Source organism: Pongo pygmaeus, chromosome X (genome assembly GCF_028885625.2).
Source record: "Pongo pygmaeus isolate AG05252 chromosome X, NHGRI_mPonPyg2-v2.0_pri, whole genome shotgun sequence".
NCBI classification, from domain to species: Eukaryota; Metazoa; Chordata; class Mammalia; order Primates; family Hominidae; genus Pongo; species Pongo pygmaeus.
In genome coordinates this window covers 78,683,120-78,709,240 of record NC_072396.2, presented here as the reverse complement: position 1 = coordinate 78,709,240, position 26,121 = coordinate 78,683,120, and the positions used below count along the sequence as shown (strand labels likewise).

The window sequence follows — 26,121 nt, the reverse complement described above, 5'->3', positions numbered from 1 at the left end:
AGTAGACGCAGAAAAAGCATTTGACAAAATCCAGCATCCCTTTATGATTAAAATCCTCAGCAAAATCAGCATAGAAGGAAAATATGTTAAGGTAATAAAAGCCATCTATGACAAACCCACAGCCAAATTATACTGAATGGGGAAAAGTTGAAAGCATTGCTCCTGAGAACTGGAACAAGACAAAGATGCCCACTTTCACCATTTCTATTCAACATAGTACTGGAAGTCCTAGCCAGAGTGATCACACAAGAGAAAGAAATAAAGGACATCCAAATGAATAAAGAGGAAGTCAAACAGTCACTGTTTGCTGATAATTTGATCATATACCTAGAAAACCCTAAAGACTCTTCCAAAAAGCTCCTGGATCTGATCAATGAATTCAGTAAAGTTTCAGGTTACAAAATTAATGTATACAGATCAGTAGCAGTGTTATACACCAACAGCAACCAAGCTGAGAATCAAATCAAGAACTCCACCACTTTTACTATAGCGGAAAACAAACAAACAAAGAAAACTTAGACATATACCTAACCAAGGACATGAAAGAGCTCTACAAGGAAAACTACAAAACACTGCTGAAAGAAATCATACACAACATAAACAAATGGAAACACATCCCATGCCCATGAATGGGTATAATCAATATTGTGAAAATGACCATGCTGCCAAAAGCAATATACAAATTCAATGCAATTCCCATCAAACTACCATCACCATTCTTCACAGCACTGGAAAAAACAATTCTAAAATTCATGTGAAACCATAAAAGCCCACATTAGGCAAAGCAAGAGTAAGCAAAAAGAACAAATCTGGAGGCATCATGTTACCTGACTTCAAACTATACTACAAGGCTATAGTCACCAAAGCAGCATGGTACAGGTATAAAAATAGGTGCATAGACCAATGGAACAGAATAGAGAACCCAGAAATAAGCCCAAATACTTACAGCTAACTGATTTTTGACAAAGCAAACAAAAACATAAAGTGGGGAAAGACACCCTATTCAACAAATGGTGCTGGAATAATTGGCAAGCCACATGTAGAGGAATGAAACTGGATCTTCATTTATCACCTTATACAAAAATCAACTCAACTCAAGTTGGATCAAAGACTTAAATCTAAGACGTGAAACTGTAAACATTATAGAAGATAACATTGGAAAAACTTTGCTAGATATTGGCCTATGCAAATAGTTCATGACCAAGAACCCAAAGGCAAATGCAACACAAACAAAGATAAATTGATGGGACTTAATTAAACTAAAAAGCTTCTGCATAGGAAAAGAAATAGCAGAGTAAACAGACAACCCAAAGGCTGGGAAAAAATATCCACAAACTATGCATGTGACAAGGGACGAATATCGAGAATCTACAAGGAACCCAAACAAATCAGCAAGAAAAAAACAATCCCATCAAAAAGTGAGCTAAGGACCTGAATAAACAATTCTCAAAAGAAGATATACAAATGGCCAACAAACGTGAAAACATTCTTAACATCACTAATTTTCAGAGAAATGCAAGTCAAAACCACAATGCAATACCACCTTATTCCTGCAAGAATGGCCGTAATTTAAAAATCAAAGCATAATAAATGTTGGCTTTGATGTGGTGAAAAGGGAACACTTTTACACTCCTGATGGGAATATAAACTACTACAACCACTATGGAAAACAGTATGGAGATTCCTTAAAGAACTAAAGTGATCTATCATTTGATCCAACAATCCCACTCCTGGGTATTTACCCAGAGCAAAAGAAGTCATTATATGAAAAAGACACTTGCACAGGCATGTTCATCGCAACACAGTTTGCAATTACAAATTACAAAAATATGGAACCAGCCCAAACCAATCAATGAGTGGATAAAGAAAATGCATATATATATACACACACTACTCGGCCATAAAAAATATATAATATATATATGTATACACTACTTGGCCATAAAAAATATATAATATATATATGTATACACTACTCGGCCATAAAAAGGGAACAAAATCATGGCATTCTCAGCAACCTGGATGGAGTTGGAGACCATTATTCTATGTAAAGTAACTCAGGAGTGGAAAACCTAATATCATATGTTTTCACTTATGAGTGAGAGCTAAGCTATGAGGATGCAAAAGCCTAAGAATGATATAGTGGACTCTGGGGACTCAGGGGAAAGGGTAGGGGGTGGCAAGGGATAACAGACTACACATTGGGTACAGTGTATACGGCTTAGATGATGGGCGCACCCAAATCTCAGAAATCACCACTAAACAACTTATCCATGTAACCAAACACCACCCGTTCCCCAAAAACCTATTGAAATTTAAAAAAGTAAAATTAACCATCATACCAAAAGGAGCAGAGGGATGATTATCCCAGGCAAAAGGAACTGCAAGCACAAAAAGCCCTGAAACAGGAGCAAGCTTGATTACAAGAGCAGATAGGCAGCCAGTTTCACTGGAACATAGTATGAGGAGAGTTTTACAAGATTCATTTGAAGAGAGAGGCAGAGGCTAGATGATACAGGCCATGGTAAGGAGTTTGGATTTTATTCTGAAGGTGTTGGAAATCCATTGAGAGTTTTAAGTGGAGAGTAATATGATCTGATTTACATTTTATTTTTTTATTTTTAGAAACAGGATCTTGCTCTATCGCCCAGGCTGGAGTACAGTGGTTCATTCATGGATCACTGCAGCCTTGAACTCCTGGGCTCTAGCAATCCTCCCACCTCGGCCTCCCAAGTAGCTGAGGCCACAAGTGCACACCACCATGCCTGGCTAATTTATTTTATTTTATTTTTTGTAGAGACAGGGTCTCACTATGTTGCCCAGGCTGGTCTGGAACTCCTGGTCTCAAGCGATAGTTGTGCCTCAGTCTCTCAAAGTGCTGGGATTATAGACATGAGCCACTACACCAGATCTGATATAGATTTTGACAGATCACCCAGCTACTCTGTATAGTAGGTCTTTTGAGGGGCAAGTATGAAAGCAGAGTGATAAATTACACAGATATTGCCGTCAACTAGCTAAGAGACAATGTGGCTTAAATGAGGATAGGAGCATTGACAGTATATTTTAAAATGTGCAAAAGGACCCAGATATGCATGTTCTTCTCCCTTCCTCTTTGACTCAATTATACCCACAACTTTAGTCACTCACATACTTCCGTTAGTGGAAGCGAACACAAATCTCTGCTGAATTAACTGTCTATTGTGTTGAATCAGTAATATGTGCTTAATGTACACTTTAGATGAAATGATTATATTAGTTCAAATTATTCATCATTTTAGTTCTTATACTTAATAATCACATTAAACACAGTCGTACTCTATCAACGAACATTTAGAAAATAAGAGGGAAAGTAAAATACCTTTCATCTAAAGGAAAGGAAGGAAGGAAGAAAGGAAGGAATGAAGGAGGGAGGGAAGGAGGAATGATTTTTTATATTAGACTTACAGAGTTAAAAGAATCCTAAAATAAGAAGTCATCAAAACTGTACAGGTCACAGCCCTGCCAGCAACTTGCTGTGTGACCCTGGGCAAATCACTTGATATGACCCAGATCTTTATTTCCTTTATCTGTGAAATGGTCAATTAAACCAATTGTTCTAGAATGTCTCTTCTGTTCCCCAAATTATTATTCTAGAAACCACTCTCTTTACCATGTTTTAGGAGTGTTATCCACCACATACAATCCAACCTCTGGAGACAGGAGATAAACTGTGAATCCTTATTTTCAGATCAGAAAGTTGGGGATAAATAGAGGCTAAATGATTTTTCAAGATCCCTCAAGCATTTGATAGTATAGTTTGTTTTATAATGAAAGATCTTATGACAGATATCCAGATAAGAAACTTTTCCCGTTCCTTTCAGCCCCCAAAAGTGCTTTCAAAATTGGATACAACAAGGAAAAGAATATATACCCCAATTCTCTTATGTAGTCTGCCTTTTGCTTGGTAACTTGAGATGAGTTTGACTATCAGTGCATAACAAGTCATCCAGATAAGCTAGTAAGATATAAGGTCTTATATTGAGCCCTAACAAGTGCTAACCACCTTATTTTTTTTTATAGCTGTACGATTCTGTGACCGGTGTCATCTGATCAAGCCAGACCGCTGCCACCACTGCTCTGTCTGTGCTATGTAAGTGACGGCCATATTTCCCCTGGGCTGGGCTTGGCCACTGAAGGTTTCCTAGACAACAAAATGACTGATCCCAACATGTAACCATACCTAGATAAGAGCATTTCCTTTCAATTATAATGAGCATATGCCAAAACCCCTCACACGGATGATGATGATCCAAGCTACTCTAAAGATAAGTAAGAGAAGTAAGACCACATTTTAAAAATTAACATTGTATTTGTGGACAGTTTTAGACTTACAGATTTATTGTGAAGATAGTTCTTATATGTCTCACACCCAGTTTCCCTTGTTGTTAACATCTTATATTTGTATGATACATTTGTTACAATTAATGAACTAATATTGATACATTATTTTTAACTGAGGTCTATATTTAGATTTCCTCAGTCTTTCCATAATGTCCTTTATCTGTTCCAGGATCCCATCCAGGATACCACATTACATTTAATAGTAATGTCTCATCTCCTTAGCTTCTCTTAGCTGTGGCAGTTTCCCAGAGTTGTTTTTGATAACCTTGACAGTATTTAGGATTAATGGTCAAGTAGGTCATAGAGTGTCCCTTGATTGAGACTTGTTTGATGCTTTCCTCATCATTGTTAGACTGGGGTAATATGATTTGGGGAGGAAGACAATAGAGTAAGGTGCCATTCTCATTACATCATATTAAGGGTACCTATAAACATGACTTATCACTGAAAGGTTAATTTTGATCATCTGGCTGAGGTAGTATGTCAGGTTTCACCACTGTAAAATTGTTCTTCCTTTCTATGCTTTACTCTTTGAAAGGAAGTCACTATGCACAGCCAATACTAAAGGAATGGGAAGTTATGCCCTCCATCCTTGAAGGTGGAGTATCTACACAAATTATTTCAAGTTATTTTGCTTGGGACATTTATCTCTTCTCTTCATTTATTTATTTATTCAATCGTTTATTTATATCAGTATGAAAGCATAAATATTCATTTTACATTTTGCATTATAACCCAATACTACTTTTTTGTTGCCCATATTGTTCCAGCTTTGTAAACCCTATTTTTATATTGATACATGTAATGCCTTTTCTCTTACTTATTCCACCCACATTTTTCTTACCCTTGATTCAGATAGAGGCTATAGCCATGTATTTTCTTCTGTATTTTTTATTAAACTAAGTATTGAATAAAATGATAGGAGACATCTTGGACCTTTTCTCTGTATTAATAATCTGGAGTTTCCAATCCCTTTGAAAGTTTGGATTTATAAGCATGTAACTTGCTGCTGGCATGATCCCATAAAGTATTGTTGTGATTACCTCATCCTAGAAATAACTGAGGGCCACAGTTTTGGAGTCACTATAGTGGAAATCTGAGAATGGGTGTTATTAGAACCATGTAAAAATACTGGTGAAACCTTGAGTTTAATTATGAGATGTTGCTTAATTTCCATAGCCTCACTTATCACACTGTATTTTGTCCCCTTCGTAGGTGTGTGTTAAAAATGGATCATCACTGCCCTTGGTATGTCTGTTTGATTCATTTCTCTCCTCTAAAAGGGTCAAAGTTGCTCAATTATATACACTTTTCTAAGCATAGTTGTCACATGCCTGTTTCTGCCACCATAATTCACTGGGTTTTATATTTCTGTAGGGGACAGGGGAGGGGTAACCTTTTAAATAAAGAAAAAATATAACACCAAAGGTATGGTAGTGAATTCCTGGAGTTACAAAGGTAATGGTCTCGTATTCATTAACTTTAGCAATTGAGCATAGTAATGAAATACAGCACAAACATTTCTCCTTTTAACATTACACAATTCAGTTCTGTTTCTAGTTGGCTTGATGTTTGAAATATTCTAGAATGTTAAATTCAGCAATTTTCCAAATTTTGTATATCAGACCCTGCGGGCCAGTCTGAAATCACCTAACTACAAAAAGAACATGCCACAACTGTACCAAATGTAGCTGCTAAAACTGTAATACATTTTTAGCAACCAGGATCCAGGTTTGCTTGGATGTGTCACGAACCAGTCCAGAGCTGTTAGGCAGGTCAGGTGTTTCTGTGCCTGTAAATGAAAAAATAAACAAGTGAGACATGAACTTGTTTTTTCCAGTCTGTTCTTATTAAGGGACTTCTATCTCTATTGGGTTTTTACACGACACATAATGAAGCAGCAGAACTAGCATGATTCCATTGCTTAGTTCACATATGTATCAGTGTGCTCTCAATCAAGAGGTTCTGATTTCAAATTAGTTTTTCTTTTTTCTTAGGGTTAATAACTGCATTGGATTTTCCAACTACAAATTCTTCCTTCAATTCTTAGCTTACTCTGTTCTCTACTGCCTGTACATTGCTACAACAGTCTTCAGCTATTTCATCAAATACTGGAGAGTAAGTTAAAAATACCCTGAAGGGTCCCCCTAGAACAAATGCACACCCACTCCAACTTGTGACATTGTTCACCCTCTATCTTTTTACATTTTTAAATAGCTAATACTGTTGAAGTAACTGGAAGAGAAGGCACTAAAAACAGGTTTTCCATATTGAATACTCTGAGATTTAGGAAGCTGTTATTTAAAGATTCTAGTTAAACAAGTTTCTGTCATACACGAGAATCTTGCTAAGGCCTTCGGGTACCTAATGTCTTGACTCCTACTGATTCTTTACAATGTATTTCTCCAATTGAGTTTTAAAGTTCCACTTCTTACCAGTTATAGATTTGAAAAATGTTGAAACTAATTTTAAATTCCTAGTTTCCTAAGAAAAAGGCTAACAAATCACTCCCCTGTTGTTAGAAAATACTTCCTAATTCCCTATTCAAAGGCGAGTTGCAGAATTCCTACTGAACAGAAAGATATACTGACTTATCTCACATAATGGGGAGGGGTTTTATTGTTCTGTTTTTTAACTTTGTTTGACAAACACTGGGTTAGCAATTAGGAGAACTGGGATCTAATACTGGATCTCTTACCTGCTTCACTGGCTCATTGCCAAGATCAAATGAAACAGATGTTGAAAGTGCTTTACCTTTCAAAATGTGAGTCTAATAATTATAATGAAATCTCAAAAAAAGTTCTTTCATCTACTTGAAGATATCAATCATATCCAACTACTTCCAAAAAAGAAAAACAAACTTAAAGCAGATTTTTTTATTTGCATATGTGTACAAGGTCTGGCAAAAGTATAGTGAAATATGTTCTTTTTAAATGTCATACTAGTGGACTCCAAGAGATATCCCTTCCCCACAACTCCAGTACAATTACTAAGACATCCATGATGAAGGCTGTCCAAACTGAGCCTGAATATCAAAAGACAGATGTGGACAGAGCTACTAATTATTTAGGGGTTGCACAAAAGCCTATATAACATGAATATCTCACCTCAAATGGAGACATAAAGCCGTAGAGAAAGAACATGAATTCAGTGACCAGAATATAGACTATAATAAACTGAAGAAAAAAGGAGAAGGGTAAGGCAATAGGAATCTAAATAGCCAAGAATACTTAAATTATTAATCAGTGCATTGATCCTGAGTAATATAGAAAAGATAGTGTAGAAAATTATAGTGATGTGTGTTTTCCATTTCCCTTTCAACTTGCTTAATCAGTTCAGATATTTAATCACTTTAAGAATAAGGAATTATATAATAGATGCCATAATCATTAACTCAGGGATACAAACAAAACTTTATGCAGAAGTAAAACTTTTTCATAAATTTTTCTACAAATATAAAATGCTTCATCATCTCTTCCTTTGTCCCTTTCCACAGCACAGGATTATTATAAAGTTACAATAGTTTTAAAATGTATTATAAAATCCACATACTGAGCTACTACCCTGAATGTGAAAAAAATCTACTATGTCCAATCAGCAGGGAAAGTGTCGGCCTTGGTCTTCACTACAGACCTTTCTTGGTGCTTAACACAGTAGGCTACTGTTTAGGCCACTTTTTACCCTTGTAACAAAATAAACAATATTGCATTTCACACATTTGCCTTTAGCCCACCTAGTCAGCCAATAATCAAATATCACAATGCCAGCCAGGTGCTATATGCTTTTTTCATTCTTGAAAGATAATATTTGGATATGAATTAATCATCAGAAATGTGCCAGTATTCACAAGTAATACCAAGAATGAACATAACCTTGTTCTCTTTCTACTCCCTCATTTTTTTTCTCCACAGTAGGCTAGCTCATGCCTCACAGATGAGAGGCAAGGAAATCTGTCCTGGCTTGTCCTAAAATGAAAAGGGCATTGACAGTTCAGAGAAATGCTTCCTGGCAGTCTCTTTAGCCAGATAACACTTTAGTGTAGTTTAGGAATGGCTTTCTCTGTTTAAATTGAATATCCCCTTAAAATAAAAAGTAAACACTGCTATATATTTTGAAAGCTGTGTATCAAGGAGACAAGCTGTGCTCCTATCATTAGCAACCTTCATTTGTATGATACTTTAGTTTTTGAAGCACTTTCATACCCCTTATCTCATCTGATCCTTACCACAACCCTGTGAAGTAGGCAAAGCATGAATTATTAGTCTTATTCAAAGATGATAAAAACTGAGGCTCATAGTATTTAAGTGACTTGTCTATGATCACCCAGCTTGTAAATTTCCAAAGTTAGGACTTTCACCTAAGTCTGACCCTAAGCCCCGTGAACTTACACACTATACCATGTCCTACTGCCCATTATGGCTCTGCTGTGGAGAGCTCTAGCTCCATGGGAATAAAGAATTCAGAAGACCAACAGATTATTTCTCTCTTCTCTGTATTAAACAATAGCTACTTTGATAAGAGATTGAGCTTTTCCTTATGCAAAAAATAGTAATACATTCCTCACATATTGGGCCATGGATCTCCTCACAGAGCTATGAATTATTTTAGAATCAGGATAATAGCATTATTCTGCCAGTATTCATCTGATCTCTCTCTGATGGCTATTACTTTGAGTGATTTAGCTTGGTTATCTCCTGAGAAGGTATTTTTGAACATAGGGCTATCACCCTCTTCTAACAAAAAAAAAGTTTAAGAAGAACTCTATCAAGGGACAACACAGTAGATATGCTTTGGCAGACAGAAAAATGTTCTTTAAGAGTAATTGGGTGGGGTGAGGGAATAGACTTCAGCTCAGCCAAACTGTGGACTGACTTTATATCAGTCCCTTTTGTCCAGCCATTTTCTACTATCCATTTATATGTGAAACAATAAGAAGTAAAATAAATGTGAGCTTTAAAATATTTTTAAAACATTCTTTAAAAAATAAAGATTGTGAAAGCAAAAACACAGTCAAGGCAAAACCGACTGCAAAGCAATGTATGGAATCTTTTCTATAAGTTCAAAATAAAACAAAAACCAATCTAATTCAATTTGGGTGCTTAGGCCGAGAATTTGTAGAGGGATCATTTCAAAAAGGAGAGTTTCAGATAAATATTCTTGAAGGTTGAAGTTCTTGACGTAGCTCTTTGCTGGGCTGCTCTGCCCCTATGCAATTTTCACCTGGACCCCCACTCAGCTGACAGCATCTGACTGGCTGAAGATAAGGGGAAGCATCCTTATCTTCATCCTTCAGTATATAACCTGGAAGATTCCCAATATTTCCATACATAAAAATGAATAAAAATATTAGAGAAGAAAAAAGTCTGTACTATCTGAACTTGCCAAGTGTTGCCAAGCCTTAACTTTCTCCTTCCAAATTGGAGTAGAACTAGATCATTCAGAAGTTAAGGTCCACTTAAGAGTCACATTTAACTTTATTACTAGAGAGCAATTGGAAATATTTCAAAGTGATTCATCACACTGAAACAATAATCATCACAGGGAAGGAGGAAATAAATAATAGTCATTCCCCCAACTATTCACTCCAAAATTGAAAATGTTTTCTAAGATTCTCTTCAGAAGATAAATGTTACATGCTGCGCATGTTACAGAACTTTATAACATTCATTCTGGTCTAGGCTGCATGTCGGAAAAAAAGGCTGGTGCCACATGGAAAATAAGATGTCCTAGATAACTATAAAAATCTTTAGCCACCTACTTTTACAGTTGCCTGTAAAAATTCTGCTTGATTTTTACTGTCTAAACAGCTGTTTCACAGGATGTAATATATCAGCACATTCTAACTCAGCTATAAAAAACAACCACACAAAATCTACAACAACTTTAAAATCAGGTTATGACTTATGGGTAGGACATTTTAAAATTCTACCTATATGTTTTAACTTCTTACATACATCACTGTGATATTTTCAACACACACATGCCCAAGGAAACATGATATATAAAGAATTCCAGAATAACTTACCCTGAGACAAGAGGATAAGGCATATGACTTCAAGATCTCAAACTAAATTGACTACAAACTGTAAGCGGTTGCATACCAATTATGGCCCGAGAATACCCTTTTCACATTACCCTTTTATAACTGGTACTTAAGATACTCCATTTTACACTGAACTGCACTTAAGCAAGGATCCATTTTAGGCTTTGTAGGCTGAGAGCACACTCAAAGGTATCATCATTAACCGAAAGAACCATATTATAAAAATTTTACAGAATCTATTTTTTAAATTACAGCTAGATATTTTATACATGTGAAAACTACTAACCTATATATTTAGAAAAACTAGCCATCCTTTTCCACTTTAATCTTTTGCTTGTTTATTATTTCTTTTCTAGGGGGAATTACCCAGTGTTCGCTCTAAGTTCCATGTCCTTTTTCTTCTCTTTGTGGCCTGCATGTTTTTTGTCAGCCTTGTGATTCTCTTTGGTTACCATTGTTGGCTTGTCAGCAGAAACAAAACCACCTTAGGTAAGACTGAATATTAAGATTAGGAAAAAACATATTAATGTGTATCAGAGGGACCTGTGGATTGTTCCCAATTAAAACTTCCAGTGAAGCATTTTAGCTGCAGTGACATCCCTCTACTCCCAGACTGAGACAGATGAAAATACATTTTACCAAAATAGAAAGGCATAGTGAATGAAGCTTATAGGCTAATTATGAGAATTTTTTTTTTAGGGTTTTTTTTTCTTTTATTATTATTATTATTATTATACTTTAGGTTTTATGGTACATGTGCGAATATTTTTAATGAAACCCCACACAGAAACAAAAATGGCCATTGTTCTTTATAGTGCATACTGGGTAATAGCTCCCAAGGTTAATAGCTCAGAAGATTTCTAAAAGGTGTTCACATGAGGAAATGAAAGAAAGAATCAGTACAGAAGGGGATGTCAGAAGGGAGAAGTGAAGGTTGATAAAGATAGTAGAATCTAATTTATTATGCACATCTAAAAACAGAGCCCTGAGAAAAAATCCAAACCAACCACAACAAGAATCCAAAGTCTTGAGAAACAAAAAAAAAAATTAGTAAATATCTGCAATCATCAAGGGGCTGTTTAAATACTATGGGAATGAGAGAAATACATTGAACAAATGATTCTCTAGAAAATGAGTAAAGTAAATGAACATATTTTCTGTCGGTTAGTCTATAGGCTATTATGTGGAAAACTATATTTCTGATGGATTCCAGTACATTTTATTTCATCTATGGTGAAGTAAGTATTTACATTGTGTACAAATCAGTACATGAGGAGTGAGGACAAAGTGTCCAAGTGTTGAATGTTGAATGTTTAGCTAGGATAGATTTGAGAAAAGTTTAGTGCAAAAGCTACTACACATTGGGAATTTGTTTGCTAATAATGCTAACAGCTAAGAAAGTATTTGCATCTATTGGCCGTGCATGATGGCTCACTCCTGTATTCCCAGCACTTTGGAAGGCCAAGGCAGGAGAATCACTTGAGCTGAGGAGTTTGAGACCAGCCTGGGCAACATAACAAAACCCCATCTCTACAAATAAAAATAAAAATAATTAGATGGGTGACTATTCACAATAGCAAAGCCATGGAATCAACCTAAAGGTCCATCAATGGCAAACTAGATAAAGAAAATGTGGTACATATACACCATGGAATGCTATGCAGCCATAACAAAGAACGAGATCCTGTCCTTTGCAGCAACACAAATGAAGCTTGAAACCATTATCCTAAGTGAACTAACTCAGGAACAGAAAATCAAATACTTCATGTTCTCACTTATAAGTGGGAGCTAAAGACTGAGTACACATAAACACAAAGAATGGAACAACAGACACTGGGGCCTACTTGAGGAAGGAGTATGGGAGGAGGGAGAGGTTCAGAAAAAGAAATTCACTCGGGTACTATGCTTAGTACCTGGGTGACAAACACCAAACCCTCAAGTCACAAATTTACCTATATAACAAATGTGCACATTTACCCTGAAGCTAAAATAATAGTTAAAATATTTTTTAAATAATAGTCATTAGCTGGGTGTGGTGGCATGTGCCTGTGGCTGCAGCTCCTCAGTAAGCTGAGACAGGAAGATTGATTGACCCTGGCCAGGAGTTTAAGGCTGCGGTAAGCTGAGATTGTGCCACTGTACTCCAGCCTGGGTGACAGAATAAGACCTTGTATCTATTTTTTAAAAAATAAAGTATTTGCACCCATTTTCTTAACCAAATATATATGTAGCCCCTAGTTGCTAGGGTGGTAGATTAGCACATTTGGCTTAGAGACCAGCTACGAAGTGGAAAACCACTAAAAGCTTCATGATAACAGAGTCTGAAAACAAAGAACAAATGAGAAAAAGTCAGACGCAGCTAGAGTCCAACAGTGAAATCATTTACTTAATGGGATAAATGTGTGTCTAAAAATAATGTGCACTAACACAGTCCCATTCCTTACAGTCTTTGAAGTGATTATGGCTCACCAATTGACATTTTATCTGAAGTAAAACTCAGTTTCTTACACTGCAGGCTTCAGCATGAACACTTTCATTTTTGAAATGTTTCAAAACCAAATCAATGTCATTACCATCTCTTTATGTGTCATTAATTTCTTCCCAGCTCTAAAGATGGTGGTCATTCGGCTGTTGTTGCCGCTTAGATTCAAATAAAGTGCTGTTAAATCTGTTCCTATATTCTAAATTCAGCAGTACAAAATACATACTACCCCCGTGGCTGCTTAATTATTTCTACCACCATGTGTTTCCCCTATCTTTTAAAAAAAGAGTTCTAATCCTTTATATGCAGTAACAAGTTTAGTTTGTGTGAAGTGATTAAACTGGTTTTTACTAAGTAATTTAGCAATACCTAAAAATGAGAGGTCTGTGCTACCACAGCAAAAAGATATCATAGAACCAAGTCACATACATGGAGAAATGTAAAATCATGACTATGCTGAAATTTGTTTCTTTACTGCTTTCTTCCTCTTTTCTTCAACTCTCCTGCCCTGCCTTAGAGGCCTTCTGCACTCCAGTGTTTACAAGTGGCCCAGAGAAAAATGGGTTCAACCTTGGCTTCATCAAGAATATCCAGCAGGTGTTTGGAGATAAGAAGAAGTTCTGGTTAATACCTATTGGTTCCAGGTGAGTAAATATTACCACTGGAAGAAGTTAGTACTGGACCATGCCTTAAACCAGCAAATTCAATTTTGATTGTAGTATGCAGCAGGTATCAGTCCAGTGTGAAACTCTATTCCCCAAGTTCTTCATTTCTAGGTTAATAAAGGCAACTAAAGAGGTGAGGGTCTCATAAAATAGATATTCTCACGCTTTCTTTGTGGCAGTGTGCAGTGGCACTACCAATCTTTTATAACTGAATTTGGTAATATCTATCAAAAAACATAAGAATCTACATGCCCAACATCCCAGTAATTCCATTTCTGGGAATTGAATCTACCCTAAAGACAGAGACAAACTATGCACAAAAATGTTCATCACAGCATTATTTATAGCCAATAATTAGGAAACAACCTAAATATCCAACAATATGGGAATGGATAAATAAATGTGTGTGTGTATATATATATACATCCAGTATATATATATATATACTGGATGGAATATTATACAATCAAAAGTAATGGTTTTAAAGACTATGTCACAAAAAGGGAAAGTGCTTACTATATTTTAAGTCAAAAATGAAAAATCCAGTACACTGTGATTAAAAACATAAGTATATATAGAAGAAAAACAGCAGAAGAGAAATATACCAAAAAATGTTAAAAATGGTACTATATTTTAAGTGAAAAATGAAAAATTCAATACACTGTGATTAAAAACATAAATATATATAGAAGAAAACAGCAGAAGAGAAATATACCAAAACATGTTAAAAATGGTAATGGCAATAGTTTTAGAAATTATTTATCTTTTCTCCATTTTATATATTTTGTGGTTAATACTAATATTATTTTATGAATAAAAAATATGAAAAGCAAGAACAAAGATTAATTTGAGGTTGTAGGTAATTCTTTTTTTATTATACTTTAAGTTCTGGGGTACATGTGCAGAACATGCAGGTTTGTTACATAGGTATGCACGTGCCATGGTGGTTTGCTGCATATCAACCCATCATCTACATTAGGCATTTCTCCTAATGCTATCCCTCCCCTAGCTCCCCACCCCAGGACAGTCCCTGGTGTGTGATGTTCCGCTCCCAATGTCCATGTGTTCTCATTGATCAACTCCCACTTATGAGTGAGAACATGCGGTGTTTGGTTTTCTGTTCTTGTGTTAGTTTGCTGGGAATGATGGTTTCCAGCTTCATCCATGTCCCTGTAAAGGACATGGACTCATTTTTTTGATGGTTGCATAGTATTCCATGGTGTATATATGACACATTTTCTTTATCCAGTCTATCATTGATGGGCATTTGGGTTGGTTCCAAGTCTTTGCTATTGTGAACAGTGCTGTAATAAACAAACATATGCATGTGTCTTTATAGTAGAATGATTTATAATGCTTTGGGTATATACCCAGTAATGGGATGGCTGGGTCAAATGGTATTTCTAGTTCTAGATCCCTGAGGAATTGCCACACAGTCTTCCACAGTGGTTGAACTAATTTACACTCCCACCAACAGTATAAAAGCATTCCCATTTCTCCACATCCTCAACAGCATCTGTTTTTTCCTGACTTTAATGATTGCCATTCTAACTGGCATGAGATGGTGTCTCATTGTGGTTTTGATTTGCATTTCTCTAATGACCAGTGATAATGAGCTTTTTTAAATATGTTTGTTGGCCACATAAATGTCTTATTTTGAAAAGTGTCTGTTCATATCCTTTGCCCACTTTTTGATGGGGTTGTTTGGTTTTTTCTTTTTTTTTATTATACTTTAAGCTTTAGGGTACATGTGCACAACGTGCAGGTTAGTTACATATGTATACATGTGCCATGTTGGTGTGCTGCACCCATTAACTCGTCATTTAACATTAGGTATATCTCCTAATGCTATCCCTCCCCCCTCCCCCTACCCCACAACAGGCCCCAGTGTGTGATGTTCCCCTTCCTGTGTCCATGTGTTCTCATTGTTCAATTCCCACCTATAAGTGAGAACATGCGGTGTTTGGTTTTTTGTCCTTGTGATAGTTTGCCGAGAATGATAGTTTCCAGCTTCATCCATGTCCCTACAAAGGACATGAACTCATCATTTTTTATGGCTGCATAGTATTCCATGGTGTATATGTGTCACATTTTCTTAATGCAGTCTATCATTGTTGGACATTTGGGTTGGTTCCAAGTCTTTGCTATTGTGAATAGTGCTGCAATAAACATACGTGTGCATGTGTCTTTATAGCAACATGTTTTATAATCCTTTGAGTATATACCCAGTAATGGGATGGCTGGGTCAAATGGTATTTCTAGTTGGAGGTCCCTGAGGAATCGCCACACTGACTTCCACAATGGTTGAACTAGTTTACAGTCCCACCAACAGTATAAAAGTGTTCCTATTTCTCCACATCCTCTCCAGCACCTGTTGTTTCCTGACTTTTTAATGATCACCATTCTAACTGGTGTGAGATGGTACTCATTGTGGTTTTGATTTGCATTTCTCTGATGGCCAGTGATGATGAGCATTTTTTCTTGTGTCTTTTGGCTGTATAAATGTCTTGTTTTGAGAAGTGTCTGTTCATATCCTTTGCCCACTTTTTGATGGGGTTGTTTGTTTTTTTCTTGTAAATTTGTTTGAGTTCATTGTAGATTCTGGATATTAGCCCTTTGTCAGATGAGTAGGTTGCAAAAATTTTCTCCCATTCTATAGGTTGTCTGTTCACTCTGATGGTAGTTTCTTTTCATGGGGTTGTTTGTTTTTTTCTTGTAAATATGTTTAAGTTATTTGTAGTTTCTGGATATTAGCCCTTTGTCAGATGGATAGATTGCAAACATTTTCTCCATTCTATAGGTTGCCTCTTCACTCTAATGATAGTTTCTTTTGCTCTGCAGAAACTCTTTAGTATAATCAAATCCCATTTGCCAATTTTGGCTTTTGTTGCCATTGCTTTTGATGTTTTGTTTATGAAGTCTTTGCCCATGTCTATGTCCTGAATGGTATTGCCTAGGTTTTCTTCTAAGGTTTTTATGGTTTTATGTCTTACATTTAAATCTTTAATCCATCTTGAGTTAATTTTTGTATAACATGTAAGGAAGGGATCCAGTTTCAGCTTTCTGCATATGGCTAGCCAGTTTTCCCAACACCATTTGTTAAATAGGGAATCCTTTCCCCATTGCTTGTTTTTGTCAGGTTTGTCAAAGGTCAGATGGTTGTAGATTTATGATGTTATTTCTGAGGCCTCTGTTCTGTTCCATTGGTCTATACAACTGTCTTCATATCAGTACCATGCTATTTTTGTTACTGTAGCCTTGTAGTATAGTTTAATTTGAGGTTGTAGGTCATTCTTAGAACTGCAACATTTATGCAGGGAAAGTAGTGGATAAGAAATAAACAGTCAAGCTTGTGTTCTCTGAATGACTTTGTGAACCAGATTGAACCACCATCAACTAAACTAGTTCTAGAGCAGAGCTTGCTTGTAGTCTTCTTGCAGCCACTTTTCAGTCCCCTCCTTAGACAGGGATACACTCATGTTCACTTAGTTGAGGAAACTTTGTTGAGGGTAGGGTGGTAATTATGGAAAAATTTCTTCTTGATTGATTGCCTTGATACTTCCTGTATTGCAGTTAGTATTTTAAAGACTCATGTATTTCAGAGATGTGGTGTATCCAACTAACCTGTCTATAAATCACAAGGCAAAACTATGTCAGTGGGTAATATTGATTAATAACTGTTACCAGATATTACCTATACCCTATTCACATACTCACATACACAAATATCCACACATCATCACCACATCAAAGGGAGGTGAAAAATCAGTCCTCTCTGGAATAAAGAACAAAACCAAAAATCAAAGCCCATTCATTTATAATCAGTACACTTACATTCTCTTTAGAGTGCTATCAATAAAATCTGTCAACTTTCAATTTACCACATACATGAACAGGAGAAAAGGCATAGGTAACATCAAAAGTCATTCAGACTCAAATGTGGAATGCATTCAGATACCTAAACTGAAATGTTCAAACTGTAACCTCTTCTAGCCAGGGCCGGCTCAGTTCCCTCCAATGCATCCCATCTGTTAGTGGCCAGAAATTAACCAGGGAGTTGACCCCAGCTTACCACAGGTAGCCACAAAGCAAGACCCCGCATGTGGATAATTGCCCCGAAAATCTGCAGTCTAGAAATGGCTCACTCTGGCTCTTTCCCCTAGTTCCTAATAACCTTTCTGCCATGCAAACCAAATAAATAACAGTGCATTCGGGCATTGTCTTTCACCAGTTCACACCAGCTTATCTCCACTGTATTCAATGTTTCAGAGACTGGTCATCTTTCTTGAAAACTTAGAATCAAAGCAGTAAGATAATTGGATATAAATTGGTATCATCATCATTAAGTGATATGTATGAAGCTTGCTGTGTGTGCATATTGCCATACTGGGCATTTTGGGAAGCAAACTATAGAGTTGCTTACAAACAAGAAGTTAACACTGATGCAGACACACAAATAAGATACAGAAATCGAGAGCAATATAGCAACTAAATAATGCTATTGTAAGAGCCCATTCCACCATGGCTTTAGACAATAAGACTAAATATGCCTAAGAACCCCCCTCTTATTTTTAAGAGGATTATAACCTTCAGAAAAGTCTATGTCAGCTGAAATAGCTCACTGCCTTTCTTTTCCCACCAGCCCTGGTGATGGACACTCCTTCCCTATGAGGTCTATGAATGAGTCACAGAACCCACTGCTAGCAAATGAAGAACCCTGGGAAGACAATGAGGATGACAACCAAGGTAAGTAGGGTCAAAGACTATGAAGTCCACATTAATACAACCAATGTAGTGTGGTGAGTAAATAGTGTCCAGAAAGATTTTATAAGCATGTCAACCTCATAAGTGTCCTCTGGATGGTGGAGAGCAAGTATGGCCAGATTTGTTTAGTAACAATGGGTAGTTTAGATAAGATTAGATTGCAGCTTGGGAGGCTCCTTACCAGCTTTGTGATTCCGTGATTTATATCACCAGTCAGATATACATCTGGATATATATGGATTTCTAAACAATCCTGCTGGGTAGTCACTTGTAGTGCTTTGCTTGAATGTGGAGTTCAATTTAATCAATGGGCAACATTTCACCTTTCTCCATCCTCTTTCATTCACATTGGTTAAATTTTCTTTAAAATCCTATACTCACTCTCTTTTTAGAATGGTTTAAATACACTAAAAACTAAAGGATACTAACAGGGCAAGCCTACACATGCATGTAGTCTACTTTTCTAAAAGGAAGAGGGTCAAGGGAAAATAAGCTTCAACTTTCTCCTACCAGGTCACTGGGTCATCCTAAGGCATTTTGTAAAGAGCTAAAAGTTGAGTTCTCATATAATGTATCCCCATTGCCAGCCCTATTCCTTGTCTCCACCTGTTGCTGTGCCTACTTTTGTGTCTCCAACATTTACTTATGTTGCTAATACCAGCCATTAGAAAGTAGTTTTGGCTACTGTTCCCAATAATGCAGTAGCTGGCAGCAATTTTGAGTAGGAACTTGTAGTAGCTGGGGTGAAGGAGGCTAAATGAAGACATGGAAAAGCATTGAAGTGGGAGCAGCAGTAGAGAGCAAGCCTTTCTAATTTTTTTACCCAGTTGGATTATCCAGGCCCTGATTACCAGGAAATCTAGTTTTAGAGAAAAGCATGTTACTAAGCCCAAGGAATATAAAACAGCCACAAATCCATAGATAAAAAAGAAAACAGTTATTGCCCATCCCAAGGAACTTACAAGGCCAACTCCCTTACTTCCTCCTGCTGACTATTGGAAAATTGACTATATTTTGACCTATCTTCCTTCAGTCTTCAGTCTTTCTGAACTGACTTTTACTTACAGCAGTCACAAGTTGTAACAACTCTTATTTTGGTATTAAGCCCAAACTCTAATAGAAGCCAAATACTTATCAGGTCTTTGCCTCATTTGAAATAATTCACAATGGAAAAAGCTATTCATATCTGAGTTTTGTGTTGGCAAGTGGAATACTTTAAATGTAGATATAGCATCACATCATAAAGAGGTCATTTTTTGAAGCAGTCTCCAATTCCAGACCTTTTCAAAAATATTCAGTCATTAAAAATTAGTATGTTATTTTATAGTTTACAAACTGCTTTCCTATACTTTTTCTTCATATCCTTTGACCCTCACAACTTTCAGGTTAGATAGGCAGTGTTATTAATAGCATCCCTATTTTATAATTAAGAAACTAAAATTGAGAGATGTTAATCTCACATGTCAAGGTATCTTGATTCCAAATCCTAGTTTTTTTCCACTACAATGCTAGGTGTCTCCTTTGGACAAGTACATATAAGACACAGTGCTGAGATTGCATGCCATTTAGTTATCTGAAGCATTCAACTGCTTCTTACATAATCATAAAATCATAAACCGTAAGGTGCCTTTAGCTTTAGCAAGACCACTATGCCATCTTAGATAGCTGAGGGTTTTTTTTTTAAGTTCATTGAAGGAGACTCCACAATCCTCCTTTGTAACCCATTCTAGTATCTAATGCAAGTTCTCATGCTGTGTTATTTGTTAGGTTGATTCTATGTTAACTTCAGTTGCTCCCATTTTCTGTGCATAACTGTCATAGACAAACAACTCTTACATTTTTAACAACTTAGATTCCTAGGAAAGGTGCTGGAAGTTGAAATTACATGTGTGTATTTAACTTAATTTCTTTTAGGAATCAAGTGGAATTTTTATTCCTAGCCCAGAATATAACATTTCATTTAGTATAAATGTACTTGTATGGCCGGGCACTGTAGCTCACGCTTGTAATCCCAGTACTTTGGGAGGCCGAGGCGGGCAGATCACCTGAGGTGAGAAGTTTGAGACCAGCCCGGCCAACATGGCAAAACCCCATCTCTACTAAAAAAGTACAAAAAAAAATAGCCAGGTATGATGACACACACCTGTAATCCCAGCTACTCAGGAGGCTGACACAGGAGAATCACTTGAACCCAAGAGACGGAGGTTGCAGTGAGCTGAGATTGTGCCACTGCACTCTACTATGGGCGACAGAGTGAGACTCCGTCTCAAAAAAAAATGTACTTGTACATTGCATAATATAAAACAAACATTTGGCCGGGTGCGGTGGCTCACACCTGTAATCTCAGCACTTTGGGAGGCCGAGGCAGGCAGATCACGAGGTCAGGAGATCAAGACCATCCTGGCTAACACGATGAAACCCCTTCTCTACTGAAAATACAAAAAAAAAAAAAAAAATAGCCGGGCATGGTGGCGGGCACCTGTAGTCCCAGCTACTCGGGAGGCTGAGGCAGGAGAATGGCGTGAACCCGGGAGGCAGAGCTTGCAGTGAGCCAACATCGCGCCACTGCACTCCAGCCTGTGCAACAGAGCAAGACTGTGTCTCAAAGAAAAAAAAAGATAAAATATGCTAACAATAACCTGTTAGGTACAAATATAATATCACAGGAACTACATAAAGCCTTTGTGTTCTTTGAAATCACAGCCTTGTATTAGCACAGCAAATTATAAGGTAAAGAAACACCTTTATGAAATCAAGGGATTTAAATAGGCTTCTCTGATGTCATTTTTGAAAATAAAAGGTTTAATTAATGCACAAATATATAGAAAATGCATAAATACCCAGTGTATAGATCCATGTAGTCTTCTGAGGAGATTTAACAGGCATCTTTTTAAAGACTTTTGAGTCTTGGGGCTATATTTTAGCTTTTTGACGAAATGATCCAGAGATGTCTGTTATATTACCACTTTTGCTCATTATAAATTTTCCTGTAGCTTACAAAATGAAAATTAAAGATTACAGTATAATTCTTTCTGCTCTATTCAAATTGGAATCCATTTCCTTCAAATTGGATGGGTGGCATTTATGGCTCTACCTGTCATAACTATCATGAATAATAAGTTGGGTATGATTGTCAGGGTGATTCTTAAACAAAAACTGCTGTGGGTCAGAGCTTGCCTGTATGTGAAGCCCATAAAGAGCTTCTACACAGCAAAAGAAACTACCATCAGAGTGAACAGGCAACCTACAAAATGGGAGAAAATTTTCGCAACCTACTCATCTGACAAAGAACTAATATCCAGAGTCTACAATGAACTCAAACAAATTTACAAGAAAGAAACAAACAACCCCATCAAAAAGTGGGCAAAGAATATGAACAGACACTTCTCAAAACAAGACATTTATACAGCCAAAAAACACATGAAAAAATGCTCACCATCACTGGCCATTAGAGAAATGCAAATCAAAACCACAATGAGATACCATCTCACACCAGCTAGAATGGCAATCATTAAAAAATCAGGAAACAACAGGTGCTGGAGAGGATGTGGAGAAATAGGAACACTTTGACACTGTTGGTGGGACTGTAAACGAGTTCAACCATTGTGGAAGTCAGTGTGGCGATTCCTCAGGGACCTCCAACTAGAAATACTATTTGACCCAGCCATCCCATTACTGGGTATATACCCAAAGGATCAGAAATCATGCTGCTATAAAGACACATGCACACATATGTTTACTGCAGCACTATTCACAATAGCAAAGACTTGGAACCAACCCAAATGTCCAACAATGATAGACTGCATTAAGAAAATGTGACACATATACACCATGGAATACTATGCAGCCATAAAAAATGATGAGTTCATGTCCTTTGTAGGGACATGGATGAAGCTGGAAACCATCATTCTCAGCAAACTATCGCAAGGACAAAAACCCAAACACCGCATGTTCTCACTCATAGGTGGGAATTGAACAATGAGAACACATGGACACAGGAAGGGGAACATCACACACCGGGGCTTGTTGTGGGGTAGGGGGAGGGGGGAGGGATAGCATTAGGAGATATACCTAATGTTAAATGAGGAGTTAATGGGTGCAGCGCACCAACATGGCACATGTATACATATGTAACTAACCTGCACGTTGTGTACATGTACCCTAAAACTTAAAGTATAATAATAAAATTAAATTAAATTAAAAAAAAAAAGAACTTCTTCAGCTTTCTCGGGGTCAGGGTCTGGGAGTAATCCTAGTTCCTTAATATTTCTTGTACAGCTGATTTCTCAGTTTTTTACATCTTTATGGCTCTGGTGCGTTTTTGAATGTTCTGTGTTTTTTTGTTGTTTGTTTTGTTTTGTTTGTTTGTTTTTTATTCTTGAGACAGAGTCTTGCTCTGTCATCCAGGCTGGAGTGCAGTGGCGCAATCTCGGCTCACTGCAACCTCCACCTGCCGGGCTCAAGTGATTCTCCTGCCTCAGCCTCCCAAGTAGCTGAGACTACAGGCATGCGCCACCATGCCTGGCTAATTTTTGTATTTTTAGTAGAGTTGGGGTTTCGCCATGCTGGCCGGCTGGTCTTGAACTCGTATGTTTCTTTATTGTTTGAGTAGTAACAAAGGCTCTGCCATTTTCCAAGTGTCACTCATTTCAAATTAGTTGCCGAACTCTTTGATTGTGGTCATTTATTTGAGATGCAGTATCCCTGGAAATCTGCAGGAGATAGCCACAGTTAATATTCTCTATGAAATAGAGTTAACAGAGACATTGACAAAGACTCCAGCAGCAGAGCAATGTTTTTTTCTATTTGCAAAGGAATAACTTTAGTTTTTAAATATGTATGCTTATTTATTTGTTTTCTTTCATTGTAAAAATTTAAGATGTACAACATGATATTTTGAAATACAAATACATAGTGAAATGATTACAAGTAAGCAATTTAACAAACACATCATCTCACATAGTTACCTTTTTTTGTGGGATAAGAGTACTTATAATCTATGCGCTTAGAAAATTTCCAGTATACAATACAATATTATTAACTATAGTCCCCATGCTGTACTTTAAATCTCTAGATTTGTTCATCCTAAATAACTACTTACTTTGTACACTTTGGCCTACATTTCCCCCAACCCTGCCTGCCTCTGGTAACCACTGTTGTATTCTCTGGCTCTCTCTTTGTCTTAGAATCCACATATAAGAGAGATCATGCAGTATTTTTCTTTCTGTGTCTGGCTTATACCACTTAACATTATCCTCCAGGCTCATCCATGTTGTTGTAAATGGAAGAATGGCCTTCTTTTTTAAAACTGAATAATAGCCAGGAGTGGTGGCTCACGCCTGTAATCCCAGCACTTTGGGAGGCCAAGGTAGGTGGATCACAAGGTCAGGAGATCGAGACCATCCTGGCTAACACAGTGAAACCCCATCTCTACTAAAAATACAAAAAATTAGCCAGGCATGGCGGTGGGCGCCTGTAGTCTCAGCTACTCGGGAGGCTGAGTCAGGCAGGAGAATGGTGTGAACCCCAGAGGCGGAGCTTGCAGTGAGCCGAGATCACGCCACTGCACTCCAGTCTAGGCGACAGAGCCAGACTCCGTCTCAAACAAAAAAAAATGTACAATAGATTATTGTTAACTATGGGCAACCTACTGATCTATCAAACACAAGGTCTTATTTCTCCTATTGAATTGTATACTTACACCCATTAATCAACTTCTCTTTATTCTCCTCTCCTCCCTAATCTTCCTGGCCTCTGGTAACAACCAATCTACTCTCTATCTTTGTGAGATCCACTTTTGTAGCTCCTACATATGAGTAAGAATATGCAATATTTGTCTTTGTGTGTTTGGCTTATTTCCGTAACGTAATGACCTCCAGTTCCATCCATGTTGCTGCAAATGACATGATTTTAACGTTTTTATTGATGAATAAATTCCATCGTGTACATATACCACATTTTCTTTATTCATTAGTCCACTGAGGAACATTTAAGTTGGTTCTAATATTTTGACTCTTATAAATAGTGCTACAGTAAACATCATAGGAGTACAAATATCTCTTTGATACACTGATTTCCTTTCTTTTGGATGTATACCCAGTAGTGGAATTGATGGATCCTATGGTAGTTCTATTTTTAGTTTCTATTGGAACCTCTGAACTATTTTCCATGGTGACTGTACTAATTTACATTTCCACCAACAGTGTGCAAGTGTTCCCCTTTCATGTGCTTGGTAGCATCCATTATTCACTGTCTTATTTTAACAAGGATTACATGGTATCTCACAATGGTTTGATTTTCATTTCCCTGAAGATTGGTGATGTTGAGCATTTTTCATATACCTGTTGGCCATTTGTATGTCTTCTTGTGAGAAATATCTATTCATATATTTTGCCCATTCTAGAATCAGATTACTTGGCTTTTTCTTTTTTTCTTTTTTTTTTTTTTTTTTTTTTGCTATTAAGTTGTTTGAGCTCCTTATATATTCTGGTGTTATAAATCCTTTGTCAGATGGATGGTTTGCAAATATTTTCTCCCATTCTATGGGTTGTCTCTTCACTTTGTTGGTTGTTTTCTTTGCTATGCAGAAGCTTTTTACCTTTATGTAATCCCAATTGTCTATTTTTGCTTTGGTTGCCTGTGCTTTCAACGTCTTGTCCTGGAGCATTTCCCCCAAATTTTCTTCTAGTCGATTCATAATTTCAGGCTTTAGATTTAAGTCTTCAATCTATTTTGATTTGACTTTTGTATACGGAGAGAGATATGGGTCTAGTTTCATTCTTCTGTATATGGTTGTCCAGTTTTCGCAGCACCGTTAGCTGAAGAGACTGTTCTTTCTGCATTGTATGTTCTTGGCACCTTTGTCAAAAATGAGTTGGCTGTAAATGTGTAGACTTAGACCTGGTTTTTTTATTCTCTTCATTGGTCTATGTGTGTTTTTATCCCAATACCATGCACCATGCTGATTTACTTAACATTGCTTTGTAGTGTTTTTGGTTTTTTTTTTTTTTTCTTTTAGAGATGGAGTCTCATTCTGTTGCCCAGGCTGCAGTACAGTTGCTCAATCTCAGCTCACTGCGAGCTCCACCTCCCAGGTTCATGCCATTCTCCTGCCTCAGCCCCCCAAGTAACTGGGACTACAGGTGCCTGCCACCACGCCCGGCTAATTTTTGTATTTTTAGTAGAGACAGGGTTTCACCATGTTAGCCAAGATGGTATCAATCTCCTGATCTCGTGATCTGCCCGCCTCAGCCTCCCAAAGTGCTGGGATTACAGGCATGAGCCACCACTTTGTAGTTTTTTTTTTTTTTTTTTGGCAGGGACTTCCTTGGTTGCCTGGGCTGGAGTGCAGTGGCACAATCTCAGCTCACTGAAATCTCCACCTCACAGGTTCAAGCAATTCTCCTGCCTCAGGCTCCTGAGTAGCTAGGATTACAGACGTACACAACGCCTGTCTAATTTTTGTTTTTTAGTAGAGACAGGGTCTTGCCATGTTGGCCAGGCTGGTCTCAAACTCCCAGCCTCAACTGATCTGCCCACCTCAGCCTCCTAAAATGCTGGGATTACAGGCATGAGCCACAGTGCCTGACCACTTTGTAGTATATTTTGAAATTAGGTGGTGTAGTGCCTCCAGTTTTGTTCTTTTTGTTCAGGATTGCTTTGGCTATTTGGGGTCTTTTTTTGTTCCACACACATTTTAGAATTATTTTTTCCATTTCTGTGAAGAATGCCATTGGTATTTTGATAGGGATTGCATTGAATCTGTAGATTGCTTTGGGTAGAAT

General features: G+C 37.2%; 1 protein-coding gene across 3 annotated transcripts in view; it reads left to right on the top strand.

Moving 5' to 3' along the window:
• The window catches only part of ZDHHC15 (zinc finger DHHC-type palmitoyltransferase 15), a 163,773-nt gene that overhangs the window by 92,581 nt on the left and 45,071 nt on the right, over window positions 1–26,121 (top strand). For all 3 annotated transcript variants that reach the window (XM_054471388.2, XM_054471385.2, XM_054471386.1), the window contains 6 exons: window positions 4,063–4,132; window positions 5,599–5,631; window positions 6,381–6,501; window positions 10,783–10,915; window positions 13,426–13,552; window positions 18,216–18,319. In XM_054471388.2, the coding sequence (XP_054327363.1) occupies window positions 4,063–4,132; window positions 5,599–5,631; window positions 6,381–6,501; window positions 10,783–10,915; window positions 13,426–13,552; window positions 18,216–18,319 (588 nt within the window). The remainder of the gene's footprint in view (window positions 1–4,062; window positions 4,133–5,598; window positions 5,632–6,380; window positions 6,502–10,782; window positions 10,916–13,425; window positions 13,553–18,215; window positions 18,320–26,121) is intronic.